General features: G+C 32.8%; 2 protein-coding genes and 1 pseudogene across 2 annotated transcripts; 2 read left to right on the forward strand and 1 right to left on the reverse strand.

The window, feature by feature from the left end:
* Nucleotides 1-373: 373 nt before the first annotated feature.
* On the reverse strand, nucleotides 374-4757 carry LOC126666653 (probable galacturonosyltransferase 12). The gene is made up of 6 exons (XM_050359488.2): nucleotides 4385-4757; nucleotides 2511-2566; nucleotides 2258-2413; nucleotides 1448-2038; nucleotides 1036-1338; nucleotides 374-937 (listed from the first exon to the last, which is right to left on the reverse strand). The coding sequence occupies exons 1-6, from the start codon at nucleotides 4593-4595 to the stop codon at nucleotides 653-655; spliced, it is 1602 nt and encodes a 533-aa protein (XP_050215445.1). The 5' UTR covers nucleotides 4596-4757; the 3' UTR covers nucleotides 374-652.
* Nucleotides 4758-11260: 6503 nt separating this feature from the next.
* Nucleotides 11261-24367, forward strand: LOC126667675 (probable leucine-rich repeat receptor-like protein kinase At1g35710; annotated as a pseudogene).
* On the forward strand, nucleotides 11562-15179 carry LOC126667676 (probable leucine-rich repeat receptor-like protein kinase At1g35710). Its single transcript, XM_050360719.2, has 2 exons — nucleotides 11562-14426; nucleotides 14522-15179. The coding sequence occupies exons 1-2, from the start codon at nucleotides 11726-11728 to the stop codon at nucleotides 14899-14901; spliced, it is 3081 nt and encodes a 1026-aa protein (XP_050216676.2). The 5' UTR covers nucleotides 11562-11725; the 3' UTR covers nucleotides 14902-15179.
* Nucleotides 24368-25121: the final 754 nt, after the last annotated feature.

The following is a 25121-nucleotide window of genomic DNA, read 5'->3' on the forward strand; positions in this document are numbered from 1 at the left end:
TATAATTTTATCTTTAAACTTGGTTAATTGAATGATTTCACCTTTTCAAGTAAAAAATTGTCAAAAATTGAAAAATTGGGGAACAATTGAAATAAGAAAATAAATTGACCAGTTTTCAACGTAATGGTATAATTAAAAAGAGGCTAAAAGGTCAAATTTTTTTAAAACATTAAACCAAAATTGAACTATCCCGGTCTTAAATTTTATTTATATTATACAATTTCATCCTTAATTCATCTAAAAATAGAAAATATTATCCCTAATCGATCAAAATGGCCGAGAATAAGTAATTTGAAACCCAGTCACAAGTTCATGAATTGTATTGACCATGTATTATATATTGATCTCACATTGAAAGAACAACAAATCAAGATGAGTAATTTGTTCATTATTTTCAACAGAGAAGGAGAATCCAAATAAAGAATTCTCAAGTCGAATTACAAAGTCCCTACCACTACTTATGCCTCACAGATAACCAAAGAATTTAGAAGAAAAACACCAAGTTTCCCGAGGCTGTGTTATAATTTTTACATCATGTAAATAAACCCTTTAAATTTTCACGAAGAACTCTTTCCCCCCCTCATCTTCTTTTTGTTTCATTCAACTCCACATATACAGTATATAATTCTTTTCATATCAAAATTGAAGTTAATTAAGAAGCCCTAATATGACAATTTTTAATGAATTTATCAGAGAAATTAATGTATTTAGCCCATAATGGCCGGAGATGAGGAAATGCTATATCTAGCCATGGCTTAGCTCTGCCATTAAAATGGATGACCCCGGCCGTTTGAGCATCGGCTAAAGTTGTATTGTCTTGATAACCTAATCCCAACATATGCCAAAATGGATCAATTGCATGAACATGTCCATGGAATGCTATTAGTCCTGGTGGTAGTGTTCCTAGCTGCCACAAACTCAAGTCCGATTTCAAATTCTGCAAGTCAAACAATTCCAAAATATGACCGTTAGAAAATTAAATAATCAATCACACATTTACTTTTTAAGAAGAAAAAAAATCATGGTTTTGTGTACCTGATCAAGCCAATAATGATATGTGAGGCTCACATTAGTCTTCCTCCACGCCTCTAAATCGAAAATGTTCATACCGTAAGCCCATGCGCATTCGTTCGGATCGAAATTGTTAGCTATCAAAGGATGAGAGAAGTTCAAATAGCTCTTGAATCTCTTTGACATTACAAACTGATCATCTCCTCTGCATGTTTCGACTGCTCCGTTTACTTTTCCGTTCATGTCTATGTCCCAAAGCGGCGAAAGATCCGTCTGCACCACTATGTCATCGTCTAGGAACACTAGTTTTTCAAGACTCGGAAACAACTGCAAATTAAATAAAATCGTCAAAAAAGTAGACCGTCAAATAGTTAATTCATCTAAAAATTTAAACTGTTTAAATGAGGTATATAAGTATCATCTTATTGTTTCTAACCTCAGGAAGATGAATTCTAATATGATTCATCATAGAATTATACTTGGGACTAAGTGCTTGTAATTTTGCTGCTATAACAACAGGCTTCTCTGTATTATTCGCCACAATTGCCGCTGATCCGCCACGAAATTGCGAGCGTACTTTCTCATCTTTCTCCATCGCTTCCAATACGGGCACTTTCCCCTTCGCAAACCAATCAAAATGATGCAATGCCTTAACCTCGATGATCGCCGGAGATAAATTATGCAGCGAAAACCACGCTTGCATAGGTGAAAAAGTTTTTCTATCAGTAATGATGTGTAGTACAAATTTTTGGGGGCGTAACGCATTTTTAACCAACGAGTTGGCTACAACAGCCGCGGCTAGCACATTGTCCGAGGCGAGGACGAAGTGGAAGTAAGAGTTGTCGACGAGCGCAGGGACGAGTTCTGGTGATGGTAGCTGAAGGCGGGCGGCTGCATTGGTGGAATGCTCATCGGCTAGTCGTAAGGCGAGACAATGTAGCTGTTTTGGTATGCTGCTTGATGCTACATGCCTGTATAGGTATTCTTGAATTTTGGCTGTTCTAGTCCTCTGTTCTAGTAGAGTCACCTGAAATTATAATTATGCATAGTTGTAAAGTTAAAATCATATCATAATGTTAATTAAGTACTATGTACAAGTTCAGCATAAATTGCTATTTAAGTCCATAATTTAAAGCTAAAAGTCATCTATTTGCCACTGAGTTTACTTCAATTTCATTTAATAGATTAATAATATATACTTAATAAAAAATGAAAAGAAAAATCAGAATAAAGACAGAAATGATACCATATCCCTAAGCTTGAGTGCAAATGTTTTTGCATCTAATTTCATGTCCTTAACATCAGCCATGAACTCCTCCAATGTTTGAGGAATATCACTTCTTCCTTTCAGTTCATCTTGATTTAGGGGTTCTTTTAGTACTTGGTATATCACTTCTGGAACCTGTAATTAATTGCATACAAAAATGATTAAGGAGTCCAATTATTTAGTCAATTATGTACTTAAACTTTGATGAAAAAAATCAGGCTTGGAAATTTACAGCTGAATCAAGTCTTCTTCCCAATATCCTTGGTCCTAATTTTTTCCCCAAGCAGCCTATCATCAAAAATAAAAGAACACTACATCATTAATCTATTGATTATTAATTATTTATACAAAGTAGCTCACAAAAAAAACAAATTCATGATATTACCTTAGCACTGAAAATAATTATTTATTGTTAAATGAGTAGCAATTGTAAGTAACGTACACTTCAATATAAAATAAATTTTCTAATTTTAAAGTCAAGTGAATTCGTTAAATATAACGAAGAACAAATGACTATTCCGGTTCTTCAACTTGTGAAGTGGGCTCAGATAAATCATACTTAACCCGTTTCGATAATTTAATTCATAATTTGTATTCATAAAAAACATTCATAATTCTTTCAAATAAATCTAATTATACTCATTCTTATATTTTTAGAGTGCGTGAAAAATAATTATGGAAATAGCAGATATAAAAATTGTTGGATTAGTATGACTCTTGCCATAAATTCAAGGTCGACCCTTTACTTAATTAATGAATGTAAAATGAGTGGAACATAATTAATTGGAATACAACAATTATATTGTGGTTATGGTGGCCATATCAGCGTTAGTTGGCATCAACATAAAGTGGAAATGCACCGACCAAAGTGATTCAAAATATGTTTTAGAGTTGTAATATAAAAAATACTGGGTCACTAAAGTTACCTTGAATTACAAAATAATCACTAAACTTCATTTTGTTACAAAACAGTCACTGAACTATACCTTTTGTTACAAATGGGTGTCACTCATATAAAACGCAATATTTTTGCTTACGTGGCAAACAAAAATTACAAAAAGGGACATAGTTCAGTGACCTTTTTGTAATAAAAAGTATAATTTAATGACTTTTTTGTAATTCATGAAAAGTTTAGTGTTCTTTTTGTAACAATATTAGCTTGAAAAAAGTGCGTTTTATATAAGTGACACCTCTTTGTAACAAAAGGTATAGTTTAGTGACCATTTTGTAACAAAATGAAGTTTAGTGATCATTTTGTAATTTGAGGTAACCCTAGTGATCTAGGGAGTTTAATATCCTAAAAAGTACTAATTAACAGAGTACCAAAATTAGATGTAAGTTGGTGGGATATGCCAGTCAAGTCTTATTCCTTTTTGCAGACTAATTAAGCAACATAATTTAAATCCCAGTTACAATCTAATGCATAAATTCTTCATCTTTAATATAGTAAATATATAAAAAAAAAAATCCACTTGTATTGGAACTTATATTTGTGACCCTATAATTTTGAAAATAAAATATCAAATTAATTGAAATGCACTCAATATTTTAGAAACAAAATAACCATATATCTGAAACTTCTAATAGCCATTATTGATTATATACTATGAAGATGAACTATGAACATCCATTTATAATGTGACACATGACGTAATTATTTATAACGACCAATTAATAAACAACATATTAATCAATATTTAATTAATACTATGTTTTATTTAGAATTAGTCCTCCTTTCATTAATTGGTTATTTTAAATAAGTACGCCATATGTCACGTTATAAATAGATGGTTCTTAAGTTTACGTAGTGTACTATTGGTTTACCTAAAAAAATTTCATAAGTTACACTTTCTCTGACTACTCATGTTAAAAGACTTGTTGTATTTTATACATAATACTAAATATTAAATATTTACTATTGATTTAGCTATTGTACGTCGTTGCGAGTTAATGGAACTCTTTGATGAACTCCAACGTTCGACAACAACTCTTATAATATAGCCTCTAACACCATATGTATCAATGCTAATTGTAAACTAATCTACATTTAGTTCATCATCATTCATCAATCAATCTATAAAAAAGAACGAAAAAAAATGTACATACCTAGTGTAGAGCACCTTGTTTCTCCATCAATGGTGTCAACAGTCGACAAGACGAAAACAAACCGAAGAAGGAACGTAAAGAAGAGAAGCGAATAAAAGAGCATTCGATACGAAACCCTTTTACTGCCAACTTTCACTTTTACGAACTCGCGAAAACCTTTTCCGGGTAGCACCGTGACATGCCTAAGACTGGGAGATATGTGAAGCTGCATGTTTTGTTGTTGTTTTAGGTTATGTCATTACTGGTGAGGAGGAAGAAGAAGTGAGAAATGGCTGTAAAAGGAAGGGTATGATTTGGAGTTTAAGGTAGCTGTCACTTACCTAAACTTGCTTAGCAATTGGGCTATACGTTTTATTTTTTTGATGAATTTTGTTCGTTCAAATTTATAATATTGTTGATGATAATAATAATAATAATAATAATATATAGAACATAATAAGGGGTTGTTAAGAAGAAAGAGACATGGGACTTAAACTAGACAATGCTGTGTTTTGGTTTTTAAGGTTTCGGCTTTGGCTTCCTGTTCAAGAACACAGCTTCAGATCACAAATCCCTATTAATTTAAGAGTACATTACTCTGAAATTCTTATTTACATTTTTATTTTTATTTTTTCTATTTAAAAATCAAATGATATGGCTTCGACTTTTATTTCCGTCAAGGATTTAATCCTATGTAGCGATCTTGGTTGACATAAAAATTTCTCATATTTATGGTGATAGTCAACTAAATTAAAATTAAATTAAATTTCACTTTAGACCTAAAGTTTATATTTTTGATATGTTTAAATAAAAATTATATTATTATACGATTTAATGGCTTCAATTTAATTATTAATATTTTATTTTTTGAAAAAAATATTTTTTATTTTTAAAATTTACTAGTTTAAAATGAAAATGAAGTAAAATAATTAAAAATAAGTAAAAACATAATTAAAAATAATTTTATAAAAATTAAAAGTAAGAGAGATAAAGATCAATTCAATTAAATTTATTAAGCCATTGAATTTTATAATTTTTATTTATTTTTGTGTCAAAAATAAGTTTAAGGACTAAATTGAAATTTGAGTTTTTTTAGTTAAATCTTTTAACTCAGTTGACTAATACTAAAAATGGACAGAGAGATTAAATTGTTGATGGAAACAAAATAAAATACCATATAGTTTAAACTTCATACTAGAGAGATTAAAATGCAAATTATGATATTTGTGGGAGGTTTGATAATAATTTGTTCTTAATTTGATTTTGATTAAAGGGTCAATTCGATTCTTGAAATTATGATTCGGTGTTAAATAACTTATTTTTAAATTTAGCTCAGGACAATGTTTTACAATATAAACAAATTCATAAACCATGATGATCCAATTTTATCCTTAAATGATAGAGAGTATGACTTAAAAATAGAGAGTATCATCTTTAACTGGACAAAACAGGTGAAAGTGAGCAGTTTGATTCCAAGTCACAAATTCAAAAACCGGAATAATCCTTTACTCGTTTAATTTTTCTGTCAGAAAAAAAAATCTTATTTTAGTGTTTTTTATCTACCTTTGAAGTAATACCGAAATATACACCAGCTAAAGATTTAAGGCATATGTTACATCATTCTTTTACATCTATACTATATATAAAAGCACGGAGGGGGGGGGGGGACAGGCAAATTTACCGAATAATCCTTTTTCAGTTTAACACTAAATAAAGGTTTTATAGTCATTATCTAATTAGTTATTTAATTAATCACTATTGTAATTAAAGTCCTAATTAGAATAGGTAGCTAAATTATCTCAATTTTAGTCTTTAATATGTAAAAAATAACTAAATTGTCTCCAAATTAGTAGGAATGCCTATCTTTTAGTTTGATTTAACTACAAAATTAAAATAGTGTGTTTGGTCAATATATTATTATTTAAATTTATTATCTTATTATTTTTAAAGATATTATTAATAAAATTAAGTTAATTATTTAATTATGGTATAAAACCAAAAGAACAATAAATTTAGTATGGAAAAAATTTAATAACCGAATATATTATATTTATTTTTATAAAAATTCTAAACTAATTTAATATTAATTATAAATAAAAAATTTATATAATTATAATAAATTTACTAATATGTACATTGACGAGTTACGTTACGAGACACGTGCATAGCACGTAATGCGAAACTAGTTATAGTAAAAGTTTGTTTATTTGAATATTAGGACTCATAATGGAAATGAGAAAATATATAAATAAACTGATTAATTTTATGTAGTTTGAGAAAGAAATTAGAAATATGAATAGAAGAAAAAAAAAAAAGTCATTTCAATGTGGAGATATGAGCGAATAGCAGTAAAATCGGAAAAAGGAATGCAATTTTTTTATATCGATCACAAATTAATTTCGATTATATCACTCATTTCATAATTTATTTTTACTAGTTTCGCATTACATGCTATGCACGTGGCTCGTAATGTAACTCTTCAATGAACATATTAGTAAATTTATTATAATTATATTAATTTTTTTATATATAATTAATGTTAAATTAGTTAAGAATTTTTGTAAAAATAAATATAATATATTCAGTTATAAAAATAAATTCCATACTGAATTTATTCTTATTTTGGTTTTATAATAACCATAATTAAATAATTAATTTAATTTTATTAATAATATCTTTAAAAATAATAAGATAGAAATTTAAATAATATTATATTAACCAAATACAGTATTTTAATTTTGTAATTCAATCAAATTAAAAGATTGGTATTCCTACTAATTTGGAGACAATTTAGTTATTTTTTACATGCTAAACTCTAAATTGGAGATAATTTAGCTTCCTATTCAAATTAGGACTTTAATAACAATAGTGATTAATTAAATAATTAATCAGTTAATGACTATAAAATCTTTATTTAGTAGTAAACTGAAAAGGATTATTCAGTAAATTTGCATGTTCCTCCCATCCGTGCTTTTATATATATAGTATAGAGAATACTCTTTGATAAGAAAATATGAGTGGGTGATCCTGCATGAAAAATCATATTTACATGATCATGTACTTTTTTTTTTCAACTAAAACACAAATAACTCCTATTAATTCTTTCAAAGGAAAAAAAATAAAAAAATATTTGCAAAACAAATGTTAACATTTTAGCATTATAGCACATTAATCTCACCTTTCGCGTTTTTACATTTTGTAGCTTAAAAAAGGAACAAAATTGCCGAAAAACGGATTTGGGCTACAAAATACAAAAACGGAAAAGATTAGAATTTGTTTTATAACGTTTTAAACAATGAAATTAAATCGCTATAAAATTAAAACTTTAGAATTTGTTTTGTCAATATTTCAAAACAAATTGGAAGGATAATTGAATTTAATTATTTATTTTTCCTTATTCTTAGAAATGATAATTATGCACTAGATTTGGAGTTTGAATTACATTTGTATGACAATAAGTGTAAGATCAAATTAATTTACTATAGAAAACTCTGAGTACATTTAAATTTTTTAAGTTTGGTGTTACATAGCTTTGCCTACACATGAAGTTTTTTTTTTTTTTTTATGTAATTTGTGGAATAGAAAGGAATTTGGAGATTGACAGAACAGCACTTCTAAATGGAAAATGACTCTTCTTCTTCTCACTACAATGGGGGTTGGTTTTGGACTTTTGGTCTTTGGAGTGAAAACACAGTTAACATTTTCTTCACACGTTTTAATAATTAATTTATCTTTCACAATTATTTTGGTCGAAGAAAAAAATTAAAAATAAATACATTTGTAATTTCTATTTTTATTATTGCAAATTACTGTAAGGGCCAACATATGTCATAATTTATAGTCTGGTATTTTCTGTTTGAACATAATACGATTTGGTACCTTATTTTTAATTATGCCAACAATTATTAAATTTTGCTAACAAATTGTTAACAAAATTAAAATGAAATACCAAATCGTTTGAAAGTGAAGTATAAAATTGTTAACATAATTGAAATTGATTAAATTATTAACAGAACTAACAGAAGCCCCTAATTGTTAACGAAACTGAAAGTGAGATAATAAATCATTTGATTTTAAATAAATATTACTAAACTATAAATTATGACATATATAAAGAGGGGCTCACAATAATTTTGTTACAATGGAAATAAGTGAAAAAATAATTTTGCCATGCCATAGTTTTCAACGAATTTGTTCTTATGAGTAAAGCAAGATTATTAATGTCAAAATGTATTATATATAAAAGTTAAGTACTAATTTAGTGTTTGAAAAATGACAAATTAATGTTTGAACAAATATATACTAGTCGTATTTCCGCGCATTTGTACGGAATCAAATTTATATATAATTTAAAATATGATTAATTTTATAAAATAGTAATATAAATAACTCATAAAAAATAAATTTTATAATTTATGAACTAATTAAACAAAGAAAATTAAACTAAATTCTAACAATCTTAGTAATGAATTGTTTTAAAATAATATTCTTATACCGATATTTACCTCTCCAATGAATTAAATATTGTTTTTTTGCCGGAGAGTTAAATAATGTTGATTATACATAATACTATCGCCCCACTGTTGATTATTGAGCCGCGACCGGCGCTAGAGAATGGAGTGGTAGCTCCAAATTCTGTAGCAAGCCTAAAATAACTACAAACTTTTTCATAATAACCAAATGATGACATCACATACGTAAACATACATAGCATATGTATTCACAAACATATCTGAAAAAGACAACATAATCACACGGGCATATCACTTCCGTACCGCGTACGTACTAGCCCAACTGTACTTTATACAACTGGTGTGTCTGTCACATTACGGGCATCTGGTCTCATGAGACAAAATAGCTGACGTGGTCCACAAAAAGATATAAACAACAACAGTCATATAAACAGCAAGCATAATACAATTGTTGCTGCCACGACTCTGTCAACAGAAGACTACCACTACTGCAGCGCTACGAAAGTCAAGAACTATACATGCACTGCAGACTTCCAGATCCCAAAATGGATTCTAGCTAGGTCCAGACACTAAGCACCTGAAATGTTAAACAGTAACAGGGTCAGACTATGTCGAATGAGTTTGCAATTTACTAACGGTATTATAAAATAACATCGCATTTCAAATAAAACATTAATATGAAAATACATATAAATCAAGCATTTGATCCGACCGAAACTTAAAGTCTGAAATTTAACACAACCTAAGTAAATCGGAATTCAACTGATCATTTAAACCTTTGGTCCGGTCACGGGATAGTTCAATCGAGTTCAACTGCTGCCAGTCTCTTAATCCTAATTTGTGGGTCCCGAGATACACTACAAGAAAAGTGAGTTTTAGTAACGGTCTATTACAATGATCATTAAAATTGTTATAATACATATACTTTTTATAACGATTATTTTAATGTCGTTTTTAAAATAAGTATTTTACAACGCCTAATAAAATCGTTATTAAAAGTTATACTTTTAGCAACGACTTAATTTATATCGTTTTTAAAAATAATTATTTTACAACGACTAATCATGTCATTGTAAATTATTAGCTTTACCAACGATTAAATATGTGTCGGTTTTAAATATTATCATTTCACAACGACAAATAGTTTCGTTGCTAAAAAAGAAGAAGGAATAGTTAAAATCCCACATTGAAAATAAGTGAAATGAGAATGATGCATTCTCACTATAAAAAGAAATCCACCCTTCACTATAAAAATAATTTTTTCTTTTGTTGTAATATACCAATCAACAAGTAAAAAATATTAAATTTTAATAATAATTATGTTTTAAATTATAAAAATAAAAAAATTATAAAATTATATAACATATGAAAATAATAATTAATATTATATTGTTTTGACAACGACTTTTTATAGTTGCTAATAACTTTTAACAACCAATCTTATAGATTTTGTAAAACCTATAGCAACGACCATTATTTAAAAAAGTCATTATAAAAAACATGACATTACGCCAACACGCACAACCACGTTTGTCGTTGTTAAAAACTTTTAACAGCCATATTTTAGGTTTTCACAACGACAACTCACGTTTCCAAAAATCAAATTTCTTGTAGTGATAGTTCAACCGAGTTCAACCCACTAGATACGGGTCCCGAGATAATTCAACTGAGTTTAAATTAATGCAAGCAGCGGCAAAACCACTAAAGATCCCGGATAGGTTTTGGTCCGACTGTCGTCTTAATTATCTTTTAAAAATGAGGTAAAATTTATCGTGAATCTAAAGTTAGATGAAAGTTAAGTACGCGTTGTCAAAAGGTTTAGAGATTAATTTTGATTTTATGTAAAACTGATAAAATATTTTATCAGACAAAAATGCAAGATTTAAAACATCAATAAATTTTTATCGGTCTTAATTATTATAAAAATATTAATTAACATTGTTTCATAAAAAAAAGAAATAAAAGCAAAAAACAATTACTAGTAGAATTATCATTTTTAAACTATCACTGGTCAAAAAGGTCATCGGCAAGAGCAAATTAATAAAAATAAATGCATATATATAGTGAATGTGTGAGTTATTTACTATAACAAATAGAAATTTAAGTAGAAATAGGAAGGTTATGTATGCAAAGAGCAATTATAAAACAAATCAAATGAGGTATTTATTTGCAATTCGGGACATTTGTGTCTACAATCATGGGGCCAAATAGCACTGCCCAGTGACACAATAGCATGAACAGGGGTCCTATACACATTAGTTTGAACCATCTGAAGGGGCAAGACTATAATGTCTCAAGTCTTTAAAGTCTATGCTGAATTAGTTAGTCTCAATTCCATGACAGACTTTTCCATGCATGCATAAATGAATCACCGGCTAAGCACGCCACTCAAGTGTGCATATATACTTGCTTGACTCACAAGTAAATCCTTGCAACCCTCATGAATTCTTCTCTAAAGAAATCCTTCTCTCTCTTTCTCCGAGCTTTGTTCTGCTTTGGTACTATGTTACATCTGCTTGCTTTCGCTGCGATTGCGAATGTGTTGTCTGTTAATCTTGAAGCAGAGGCTCTTCTAAAATGGAAAGCCTCTCTGGAGAAAAATAGCCAGCATGTCCTGTCGTCCTGGACTGGAGGCCAACCTTGCAACAATTGGTCTGGAATCTATTGCGATAATGGTGGAAACGTTATTAACATAACCATTGCAGATTCTAGTTTGAAAGGTACACTTCAGAACCTGAATTTCTCATCCTTTCCCAATCTTATTCGGCTTAATTTCCGAAATAACTCACTTTTTGGTTCGATTCCTTCAAATATCGGTCACCTTTCCAAGCTCACTAACTGCGAATTGTCTTTCAATGATATCTCCGGCCACCTTCCTTCTGAAATAGGCATGCTGGCAAGTCTTGTTAGCTTTTCAGTAATGGTGAACCGTATGGATGGAAACATCCCTCACGAGATTGGTATGCTTAGTTCACTTAAAGGGATCTATTTGAGTGACAATCAACTGACAGGTTCAATCCCTGCTTCCATAGGCAATTTGGTAAACTTAACCTATCTTTACCTCAATGACAATCAACTGTCAGGTTCCATACCACCTGAAGTTGGAAGGATGACATCTCTTGGTAATTTTGATGTTTCAAACAATAACCTTACTGGTCCGATCCCTAAATCCATTGGAAACTTAAGCAACTCTCTGGTTTATTTTTACCTCTATCGAAATCAACTGTCTGGTTCCATTCCCATGGAAATAGGCAACCTGCGTAGGCTTACTACACTTCAGTTTTCAGGGAATAATCTTGTTGGTGCTATCCCTTCTTCTATAGGAAACTTAACCAACTTATTTAGTCTCTTCTTGCTAGATAACAAGCTTTCTGGTGCAATCCCTCCTTCCATAGGAAACCTTACCAAGTTAAATAGTCTCTTCTTGCATATAAACCAGCTTTCTGGTCCCATACCTCATCAACTTGGAATGTTAACATCACTCATTTCACTTTCATTAGCTTTCAATAATCTCACTGGTGCAATCCCTTCTTCCATAGGAAACCTTACCAAGTTAAATAATCTCTTATTGCAAAATAACCAGCTTTCTGGTCCCATACCTCATCAAGTTGGAATGTTGACATCTCTCAATACACTTTCATTAAGTTCCAATAATCTCACTGGTGCAATCCCCATTTCAGTTGGAATGTTGATATCTCTCAATGTACTTTCATTACGTTCCAATAATCTCACTGGTGCAATTCCCATTTCAATTGGAATGTTGACATCTCTCAATACACTTTCATTAAGTTCCAATAATCTCACTGGTGCAATCCCCATTTCAATTGGAATGTTGACATCACTCACTTCACTTTATTTATCTTTCAATAATCTCACTGGTGCAATCCCCATTTCAATTGGAAACTTGAGTAGGCTCTCTGATTTGCAAATTCACTCTAACAGGTTTACTGGCCAATTACCACAAAATGCATTCATTGGTGGCCAACTTATTTATTTTAGTGCTATGGATAATTTTTTGACGGGTCCAATTCCAAGAAGCTTGAAAAACTGTAGCAAACTGTTAAGGTTGAGGCTTGATAGAAACCAACTCACTGGAAGTTTATCTATCGGCACACTCCCGCACTTGAATTATATAGATTTGAGTGATAATAAATTCTCTGGTGAACTTTCATGGCAATGGAAAGATCTTAAGAATCTGTCAGCACTTAAAGTCTCAAATAACAAAATCTCTGGCCAAATTCCATCTGATATTTGGACTGCACCTCAGCTGCAGTTACTCGACCTCTCTTCGAATCAGCTTGTCGGGTCGATTCCTATAGAATTAGGGAAGTTAAAGTTGTTACAACTCATTCTCAACAATAATCAGCTTGTCGGGTTGATTCCTCAAGAAATAGGAATGTTGTCTGATCTTGAAAGTCTCAACATGGCATCCAACAATTTAAGTGGATCGATTCCCAAGCAAATTGGAGAATGCTCAAAACTATGGTTTTTGAACCTCAGCAACAACAAATTTACAGGACAAATTCCTTCAGAAATTGGAACCTTGCACACACTACAAGACCTTGATCTGAGTCGAAATTTGTTGATGAAAGAGATACCGCAACGAATTGGAGACTTGCAAAGACTCGAGATGTTGAACCTCTCTCAGAATTTGCTATCAGGTTCAATTCCAGCTACTTTTAATAACTTGTTGAGCTTGACCCTGGTGAATCTATCTTGCAATGAATTAGAGGGTCAAATTCCGAAGATTAAAGCTTTTCAAGATGCTTCTTTCGAAGCACTCAGAAATAACAGAGGCCTTTGCGGTAATAACACATACTTAAAGGCCTGTGTTTCTCCTCCAACAGAAGAATTCAAAGCCAAAAGTGACAGCAAGGTAGTCCTTCTTGTTGTTCTGCCTCTTTTTGGCGGTCTCCTTCTATTGTTTGTCTCTGTCGGTAGTTTTTTCGTCCTCCGGAAAAGATCTAAAATCAGAAAAGCTAAACTAAGAGAGCCACATTGTGAAGTAATGTGGACTCCTTATGATAGAGATATGGAATATGAAAACATTGTACAGGCAACAGAGGATTTCAACTCCAAGTACTGCATTGGCGTAGGGGGATATGGAACTGTCTACAAAGCAATGTTTCCAACAGGTCGAGCATTCGCTGTGAAGAAGCTTCACCAATCACATGAAGAGGTGCAAATGGCAGATCTAAAATCATTTACCAGTGAGGTTCGTGTGTTGACAGAAATTCGTCATCGCAACATTGTCAAGTTACATGGCTTTTGTTCGCACGCAAAATGCTCCTTTCTGATTTATGAGTTCATAGAAAGAGGAAGTCTGAGAAAGGTATTGAGCGACAGGGAGGAAGCGATGGAGTTTGATTGGAATAAGAGGCTTAATGCTGTGAAAGGAATAGCCAATGCAGTGTCGTATATGCATAACGACTGCTCGCCTCCAATCATTCATCGAGACATTTCCAGCAATAATATTCTGCTGGACTTGGAATTTGAGGCTCGTGTCTCTGATTTTGGAACTGCTAGGCTGTTGATGCCGGACTCGTCGAATTGGACTTCATTTGCTGGCACAATCGGATATGCAGCTCCAGGTGAACTTATTTATTTGAGTCATGCATACATTTATCATTATCACAAATTCATTACTGCTTATATTAATTAGTATTATTTCGACATGTTTTTGTAGAGCTAGCATACACGATAATTGCAAATGAAAAATGCGACGTTTACAGCTTTGGAGTGGTGATACTAGAAATATTAATGGGAATGCATCCGGGTGACCTCCTCTCATCTCTTTCATCGTCGTCATTGTCTCCATCAATCGAGCATCAAATTCTAGTGAAGGATTTGATTGATCAACGGCTGCCGATTCCTAAAAAAGAAAATGCTCAAGGAGTGATCCATGTTGCAAAACTTGCATTTGCATGCCTGAATCCCAATCCTCAATGTCGGCCTACCATGAGTCGAGTTTCGTCTCAATTAGTCCGTAAATGGCATCCGCTGACAAAGCCGTTTTTAGCGACGACATTGGAGGAAATTATGATCCATCAAGATCTCACTTGCTAAGCCTTCCCAAAGTGTGGTGTATTATTATGTTTGTAACTTCATTTCTCTACTTTCTTAATTATGTTTGCTTTACGTTTGTACTATGCATCATTGTCTTGAACTTCATTGTCTCCACTATCTTTATTATGTTTGAATTATCTGTATTATAAATTTGAACTGGAAAGTAAATTTGTCAGAACAGTATTCAGGACGTACATTTTGTTAAGGAGTTTGAGAAAGCTTGGGGTGGTTCTGATATTGTCTGCATATATAAATTTTTTCTCTACTCTACTACTAATTAAAGTAAAAGGACAATAATTTATTTTTCTTTTTAAGTTGGCTTTAGAATTTAATTGAGCTGTAATTCAAATGGTCTGTACGCTAGACAACAAACTGTTATGTTGTGGGTTCAATTTCTTCTACAAGTGCTCAACTGACAAATGTTTTGATACAAAAATAATTAGAAAAAAGTATATATAAAAGAAATCTTTTGTTCGTCCCAATGAATTATTGGTGGGGATATAGGGCCACCCTATAATTGGTGATTCTTTTTTGGTAATTAGGCCTACTATTAGTATTAAGTATCAAAATTATACTAAAAGAGACCAAAAAACAGATGAACTACAAAAAAAATGGCAGGTTTGTTTGATAAGCAGGCAGCAATTTATGCAGAGGCAAAGCCAACTTTCCCAAAAGAATGGTTCTCAATGCTCTCTGCTCTTACAGCTCACCATTCTTTGGCTTGGGATGCCGGCACCGGCAACGGCCAAGCTGCCATCAATGTTTGTTTTCTCTTAACTTTCATTTGCCATATGAAAAAAGAACCCTAAAACAACATACTTAGTCTTGAATTGAGAGTTAGGTTTATTTATTGTTAAATTGAATTATGTTCGTTGAAGATCTGTCATCTTATGATCAAGTGATTGCATCTGATTTGAGTGAAAAGAAAAAATGATAGTTCATGGATTAGTTGATATTGAATAAATCTTTTGCAGATTGTTTAAAATTATGTTCAAGTGATTGCAATTAAGTGAGAGTTAGGGTTTGCTTTTGATCTATGCTGCACGAAAATGGATATATGCGGAAAAAATTGAGAGAAATAGTAGTTCATGGATCAGTTGATTTGTTTTTTATTCAATTAATCGTTTGCAGATTGTTAAAAATTATGATTAACTGATTGCTATTAAGTGAGAACAGTAATGATTATTAGAACAGTAGCCATAAATTATTTTGATCTGGAAAGATTATACTCTTACGTTAAACTTCTGCTGCGAAATCCAGGAGGCATCATTGCAGTTTGGACATACAATATCATTCAAGTAAACTCAGAATTTGATCCTGTCATGTGGCGATTCTACGAAAGTGCGGTTCCGTTCGCGAATCCCAAGGCCAAGATCGCAATGGATTGTTACAGGACACTTCCATTCCCTTTTGAAAGCGTGGGCGTAGGCTGCGAAGGACAGCCGATGATATTAGACATGCCGAAGGAGATGTCGTTTGAGGGCATGTTGGGGCTGTTAAGATCAGGGTCAGGTGTTAGTATTGCTAAGGATCAAGGCGTGGATTTGCTGTCTGAAAATGTTGTTAAGGAGTTTGAGAAAGCTTGGGGCGGTTCTGATATTGTCAGGACAGTCATATACAAGACTTACATGATAGCAGGAAAAGTTTAAGGTCAGATAAAGAAAAGCTGAAGTTATGAAGATAGTAGCCACAGCATATAGTTAAGGTGTAGGCAAAATGTAGTGCTTTGTCCTCCAACTTTTGTCCAAAGAGTATTTATGTCCCTAAATTATAAGTGGGTCTTTCTCATATCTGATGAATTGTAAAATGGATGAGATTTTCTAATATGTGTCTAGAATGTACAATAATGACATTAAAGGTGTTTGAACTCTTTTAATAAACTATTTTCTTAGCCAGATGATTACGCTCCTCTTACTGCATTGGTAAATCCACGTTGCAGCCGGTAAAGGTGTGTGTACGATGCTCCAGCGTCACCTGAGGAAGAGCTTCCGGTCATTAATAAAGATGAGTAACAAAAGAACATGAAATAGGACCAACTTAAAACTCTTTGACTGAGCAATAACAGGGGTCCTATACACCTGGTCATCTAACAGTAGTTTGTTATGGTTGAGCCATCTCGGCCTACCGTGAGTCGGATTTCTTCTCAATTAGTCTGTAAATGGCATCCGCTGACAAAGCCGTTTGCAGCAACGACATTGGGAGAAATTCTGATCCATCAACATCTCACTTGCTAAGCATTTCCAATATGTAGTTGTATTATTATGTTTGTAGATGCATTTCTCTACTTGCTTTATTTGTTTGCTTATGCTTGAAAGCCTTTAGACTGTAGAACTATGCATTGTCTTGTAAAATGCTATTCTGAGTGTGTGTTGCTCTACTTTTGTTTGATATACATAGTTATGATGGTTTGGTATAGTGAAATTACAAATTTGAACTGAAATTTCATGTAAATTTGTCAGGATTTGACTGAATAGTATCTAAGTTTCTGCAATGGATTTTTAAGTATTAATCAGATGGAAATGCAATCTGTTGGAGAAAGTTATTATGTTCCAATGTGTCTGAAAATAATATAAGTATATTTTTCACTTTAGCATGTAATAACATATATATTATACAGAATCAAATCTGCATATTTATGTAATCAGCAGAGAAACAAAATAAAGGAGAATTAGAGTGTTTATGAAATGACATAATTATTGTTTTGTATGAATGTTAATATTTGAACAAATAATTACATGTGGTTTGTGATTATAATATTTATGAACATGGACGTAAGCTAACTGGCCTACCTCCAAATATTTCCAATATATTTTGGTTTGTTTTACTTGATGAATTTGACAGTAAAAATTGCAGGAGATGATGAATTGTTTGTCCATATGAGCAGAGCACTGATAAAAATGTTGGTTTAAGACACATCTGAAGGTTAGTTTATATTTTTATGCTTGCTTGCTCAATCTGCAGTTAGTGCGAAAGATGCGTGTTCAAGTTCTCTTGACAAAAAATAGTTCGACAGGAAAAGATTTTAAGTTTAAAGTATAAATAGTAAACGGTCTAGAAAACTTGCAGGAATCTTGAATAAGTGAATTGTCAACTTATAAATTTAATTAAATATCTTTTTAGATATGTTTGCTCTTTAGATTGTCATAATCCCCAAGATCAAATGATATCTCAGGAACATATCAATCAACTTGCAATGCGAACAGATGATGAAGACATAATGCTGAGAGAGCTACAAGCAGATGACTGATGACATACATAATTGATTGTATATGTCCCCTGCATTTCATGGATTTCAACAGCCATTTACTTAATATTGTTTCAGGTTTTCGCTGCTAATGCCATTGCTTTAGCTTCTTCGGGTGGCGAAGTTGACATTGTTAGCCAGGAGCCTGGAAGCATCTCCAGTTCTTTTATTAGGTCGAGTATAAGGTAATGTTGTCACCTTTGCAAAAAACATAAATCATCACGGATGCCCCTCTCTGCTATTATGCGGGGGTACACAGAGAAATACTTGTATGAACCTAATTCGCCACGTAGGATTATGAACCATCTATTTATCGTACGACACGTGGCAATAATAAATATATTAACCAATCAATAATTATCACATTAATTGCTTATATTTTAATGTGAAAATGTGATATTCATTGATTGGTTAATACATTTATTGTTGCACATATCACACGATAAATGGATTGTTCATAATCCTACGTGGCGAACTAGGTTCACCTAAAAATTTCTCGGGTAGACGGGAATGCATTTTATATATGATCTTGTAATGATTAATTTGTACATTTATGGCTATGGGCAACTAACCCCAAAATTCTTCATTTTTTGGTCAATTTATCTCATAAGGTATGCTTCTTCCAAACCTGAATTTCTCATCCTTTCCCTATCTTATCAAGCTTACTCTAAATAACAACTCACTTTATGGTTCGATTCCTTCAAGTATCGGTCACCTCTCCAAGCTCACCATCTTTGAAGTGGTTCTCAATAATATATCCGGAAACCTTCCCTCTGAAATAGGCTCGCTTAGAAGTCTTGTTACCATGCAACTATTTAGGAACAGTATCGATGGAATCATTCCTCAACAAATTGGTATGCTTAGCTCACTTAATAGGCTCATTTTGTATGGAAATCAATTAACAGGTTCAATCCCTGCTTCCATAGGAAATTTGGTAAACTTAACCTATCTTTACCTTGATAACAATCAACTGTCAGGTTCTATACCACCTGAACTTGGAAGGATGGCATCTCTGGCTATTTTTGATGTTTCAAACAACAACCTTAGTGGTCCGATTCCTAAATCCATTGGAAACTTAAGCAATTTGATTTTCTTATACTTCTATGTAAATCAACTCTCTGGTTCCATTCCCATGGAAATAGGAAACTTGCGTAATCTTAATACACTTCAGCTTTTAAACAATAATCTTGTTGGTGCAATCCCTTCTTCAATAGGAAACCTTACCAAGCTAAATAGTCTCTTATTGCAAAACAACCAGCTTTCTGGTCCCATACCTCATCAATTTGGAATGTTGACATCACTCACTTCACTTGTATTATTTTCCAATAATCTCACTGGTGCAATCCCTTCTTCCATAAGAAACCTTACCAAGTTAAATAGTCTCTTATTGAAAAATAACCAGCTTTCTGGTCCCGTACCTCATCAACTTGGAATGTTAACATCACTCACTTCACTTTCATTATCTTTCAATAATCTCACTGGTGCAATTCCCATTTCAATTGGAATGTTGACATCACTCACTTCACTTTATTTATCTTTTAATAGTCTCACTGGTGCAATCCCCATTTCAATTGGAATGTTGACATCACTCACTTCACTTTATTTATCTTTTAATAGTCTCACTGGTGCAATCCCCGTTTCAATTGGAATGTTGACATCTCTCAATACACTTTCATTAATTTCTAATAATCTCACTGGTGCAATCCCCATTTCAATTGGAAACTTGAGTAGGCTTAATACGTTGCAAATTAGCTCTAACAGATTTACCGGCCAATTATCGCAAAATGCATTCGTTGGTGGTGAACTTGTTTATTTAGCTGCTAGGGACAATTTTTTGACCGGTCCTATTCCAAGAAGCTTCAAAAACTGTAGCAAATTGTTAAGGCTGAGGCTTGATAGAAACCAACTCACTGGAAGTTTATCTATTGGCAGACTCCCGCTCTTGAATTATGTAGATTTGAGTGATAATAAATTCTCTGGTGAACTATCATGGCAATGGAAAGGGTTTAAAAATTTGTCAGCACTTAAACTCTCAAATAACAAAATCTCTGGCCAAATTCCATCTGATATTTGGAATGCACCTGAGCTCAGGTTACTCGACCTCTCTTCGAATCAGCTTGTCGGGTCGATTCCAATAGAATTGGGGAAGTTAAAGTTGTTGGAACTCATTCTCAACAATAACCAGATTTCAGGCAACATTCCTCGAGAAATAAGAATGTTGTCTGATCTTGAAATTCTCAACATGGCAACCAACAATTTAAGTGGATCAATTCCCAAGCAAATTGGAGAATGCTCAAAACTATGGTTTTTGAACCTCAGCAACAACAAATTTGCAGGTGGGATTCCTTCAGAAATTGGAACCTTGCATACTCTGCAAGACCTTGATCTGAGTCAAAATTTGTTGATGAAAGAGACACCGCAACGAATTGGAGACTTGCAAAGACTTAAGATGTTGAACCTCTCTCAGAATTTGCTGTCAGGTTCAATTCCAGCTACTTTTGATAACTTGTTGAGCTTGACCCTGGTGAATCTATCTTTTAATGGAATAGAGGGTCAAATTCCGAAGATTAAAGCTTTTCGAGATGCTTCTTTTGGAGCACTCAGAAATAACAGAGGCCTTTGTGGTAATAACACATTCTTAAAGGTCTGTCTTTCTCCTGCAACTGAAGGAACAACAGAGGCCAAAAATGACAGTAAGGTAGTCCTTGTTGTTCTTCTTCCTCTTGTGGGTGGTCTCCTTCTATTGTTTTTCTCTATTGGTAGTTTATTTGTTCTCCGCAAAAGATCTGAAATCCGAAAAGCTAAACTAAGAGAGCCACATGTTGAAGTAATGTGGACTCCTTATGATAGAGATATGGGATATGAGAACATTGTTCAAGCAACAGAGGAGTTCCACTCCAAGTACTGCATTGGCGTAGGGGGATATGGAACTGTCTACAAAGCAGTGTTTCCAACAGGTCGAGCAGTCGTCGTGAAGAAGCTTCACCAATCACATGATGGGGTGCAAATGGAAGATCTAAAATCATTTACCAGTGAGGTTCGTGTGTTGACAGAGATTCGTCATCGCAACATTGTCAAGTTACATGGCTTTTGTTCACACGCAAAATGCACCTTTCTGATTTATGAGTTCATAGAAAGAGGAAGTCTGAGAAAGGTATTGAGAGTGACAGGGAGGAAGCAATGGAGTTTGATTGGAATAAGAGGCTAAATGTTGTGAAAGGAATAGCTAATGCAGTGTCTTATATGCACAACGACTGTTCGCCTCTAATTGTGCATCGAGACATTTCCAGCAATAATGTTCTGCTGGATTCAGAATTTGAGGCCCGTGTCTCTGATTTTGGAAGAGCTAGGCTGTTGATGCCTGACTTGTCGAATTGGACTTCATTTGCAGGCACATTCGGATATGCAGCTCCAGGTGCACATTTTTATCTGAGTCGTGCATACATTTATTATTATCATGAAGACATTACTATTTATATGAATTAGTATTAATTCAACATGTTCTTGTAGAGCTAGCATACACGATGGTTGTAAATGAAAAATGCGACGTTTACAGCTTTGGAGTGGTGATACTAGAAATATTAATGGGAATACATCCGGGTGATCTCCTCTCATCTCTTTCATCATCGTCATTGTCTTCATCAATCGAGCATCAAATTCTAGTGAAGGATTTGATTGATCAACGGCTGCTGATTCCTAAAAATGAAAGTGCTCAAGGAGTGATCCATATTGCAAAACTCGCATTTGCATGCCTGAATCTCAATCCTCAGTCTCGGCCTACCATGAGTCAACTTTCTTCTCAATTAGTGTGTAAATGGCATCCGCTGACAAAACCGTTTGCAGCAACGACGTTGGGAGAAATTCTGATCCATCAAGATCTCAGGTTCTAAGCCTTTCAAATATGCTGTAACTGTATTATTAAGTTTGGAACTTCATTTCTTTACTTGCTTTATTTGTTTGCTAATGCTTGAGAGCCTTTTTAGACTGTTAAACCATGCATTGTCTTGTAGAATGCTATTGTGTGTAGCTTTTGAATACAGCTGAAATCTCCGTCTAGGAGATTCTTGCTGGTGTAATATACCAATATCTTTACTTTTTATTGATATACATATTTATGATGGTTTGATTTAGTGAAGTTATAAAATTGAACTGCGAGGTAAATTTGAAGCTAATTTTTGTGTCTGTCTTTTCTATAACTACTACTATTACAAAATCAGATGGGAAATGAGCAACAGCTCAAGTTAAAATTCGCTTGAAATATGATGAATGAAGTGGATCTCATGCAGCAACAGGATTCATCGATGAATCCGGCTGTTTCAAGCGCGTCCATAATTGTGATCTGTTGTAGAGGAAGGGAAAACAAACAAGAAATGGAGATACATTTTCCCACAAGTATCCTGGTCTTTAATGTTTCTTTGTTTTTTGTGTTTTTATGTAAAATATCGATTTGTTTTTAGGTGGGTTCGGTAGCCAAAACGACCTATGGATACCCCTAATGATCACTAAACATAGAGTCATATACACGTCCTCTAACATTAGTTATGGTTGAACCATCTGGAGAGGTGCAAGACTAATGCAATTGAAAGTAAGAATGATGTGTGACTTGTGAGATCGATAAAAATTAAATCCATTCTTGACTGAACAAGTAAATCCGACTCCATTCTCTCATGGAGTCTATTCTAACGAAACAATTCTCTCTTCTTTTCCAAGCTTTCTTTTGCTTGAATTTCTTAATTTTCATTATTAATTTAGCTTAGTCCTTTTTAGTCACATTTCTGGTCAGAATCCGGTCCAAAACACACTTTCATGATGAAACAATCAAGATAGTTAAAGAACCGAGATATTTCAGTGCAAACAAAAACTTTGAAAGTTGCTGGTACATTATATCTTAGAGCTACAATATTACAATTTAAAGCATTGAAAAACATTACTTTTCCTTTTTTTGAAATTACATTACTTACTAACCATGAGAGACAAAATAGCATGAAAATAGGGACAACTTCAAACACTTTGACTGAGCAATAACAGGGGTCTGGGGTCCTATATATACACGTTATCTAAAATGTCTAAAGTCTGCTGTACTGATTGCTATCGTCTTGAAAGGGGGCCATTGAAAGTAGAAGTGATTTGTGAATTGTGAGAGATATGAATCAATTCCATGAGAAATTTTTTCCATTCATGCATAAATGAATAACCGGCTAAGCACGGTACTCAAGTAAATTCGATTCCATTCTTGCAACTCTCATGAAGTCTTCTCTAAAGAAATTGTTCTTTCTGTTATTAAAAGCTTTGTTCTGCTTTGGTACTATGTTCCATTTGCTTGCTTTCGCTGCGATTGTGGATGTATCTGTTAATAATGAAGCAGACGCTCTTCTAAAATGGAAAGCCAATCTGGATATGCATAGCCAGGATGTCCTGTCGTCCTGGAGTGGAGGTAGACCATTGGTCTGGAATCTATTGCAATAATGGTGGAAACATTATTAACATAACCATTATTCTTCACCCTTTCCCAATCTTATCCGGCTTGCTCCCCGTAACAACTCATTTTATGGTTTCAAATATTTTCTTGCTCTACTTATGTTTGATATAAACATATGATGGTTGACTATAGTGAAACTACAAATAAATTTGTCAGGATATACTTGAAAATCGTATCCAAGTTTCTACAATGGATTGTTTTTCTCCTATTTTTACAGAATCATTCAGATGGAAATGCAATATGTTGGATTTATCAAAATACTTTGGTATTTTTTGGTTTCTTCTTAACTTAGAATTCTCTTTAGATTGTCATAATCCATGAGTTCAAATAATATCTCAGGAACATATCAATCAACTTGCAATGCGAGCAGATGATGAATACCTAATGCTGAGAGAGCTACAGGCAGATGATCAATCAATTTTAATGCAGGAGTGGTAATGTTGTCACCTTTGCAGAAAGCATAAATCATCCCAAATGCCTCTCTGCTATTATGCGGGTAGACGATGCATTTTATATATGATTTATATATGTGTGGTTTCTGTAAATAGCTTCAAGTTCTAATAGAGCATGAATAAATCAATTCTTGTGAAACAGTTAAATTAGGATCAGTAAGCTAGTTTATAAGTATGTTTGTATCTGTGATGATGAGAAACTGAAAAAGCCTGTTTTGCCATATTTCTAGGAAATGTAATGCAGCATGATTTAACCGAATTTAGTAATCAATATCCGAATTCTGTATTCAACATTTCTCGCAGCCACCTTGAATTTAGTAATTTATATGTTTGTTTATAAACGTGACGTAATATTTTTGTAAATGTGACCTAATTGTAATGAAAAGACCTAATTGTAGACATGTGTAAAAGGGACCACATAGATATTTTTTGGACAAGAAAGAGACTTTTTAACCTATTTTCTTTGAAAACCGGCTTTGTCCGGTTTTGGTTTTGGTCAAAAACCGAATTTTTCCGATTCAATCCGGTTTTGACTGATTTTTGAAAAAGTTGACTTTTGTATCTAACAGGACCGGACAGGAAACTGGTTCCCGGTTAACCCGGTCGGAACGCGGCCGGTCCGGTCCGGTTTTGATATCATTGGTAAAGAGTAAGTGGTGGTTTAAAAGGAGAAAAGAATGGCTTAACTCAAATTTAGATGATAAAATCTAATATGTTCCAAAAGTGTCATGATTAAATATTTAAATCATCAATGATTTGAAAATAATCTAGCTAATGTATTATAGCTTTAAAAATCATATACAAACCATTTTTGTATGTATATTTTAAATGAAATTCCTGTTTTGTTATTGTTTGTTTGCAGATTAATACAATTTCGGAAAAATATTGTCGAAATAATTGAGTTCTATCTCTTATTATGACTGAAAGAAATATTTACGGTAATGAAATTTACATATCAATTTGTATCAACATATTTATACTTAATTTAGATTATCATTAAGTAATATTATTTGTCTATTTATTAATTATTCTTTAGTTAAAATAA

This window comes from Mercurialis annua, linkage group LG2 (assembly GCF_937616625.2).
Source record: "Mercurialis annua linkage group LG2, ddMerAnnu1.2, whole genome shotgun sequence".
Taxonomy (NCBI): Eukaryota; Viridiplantae; Streptophyta; class Magnoliopsida; order Malpighiales; family Euphorbiaceae; genus Mercurialis; species Mercurialis annua.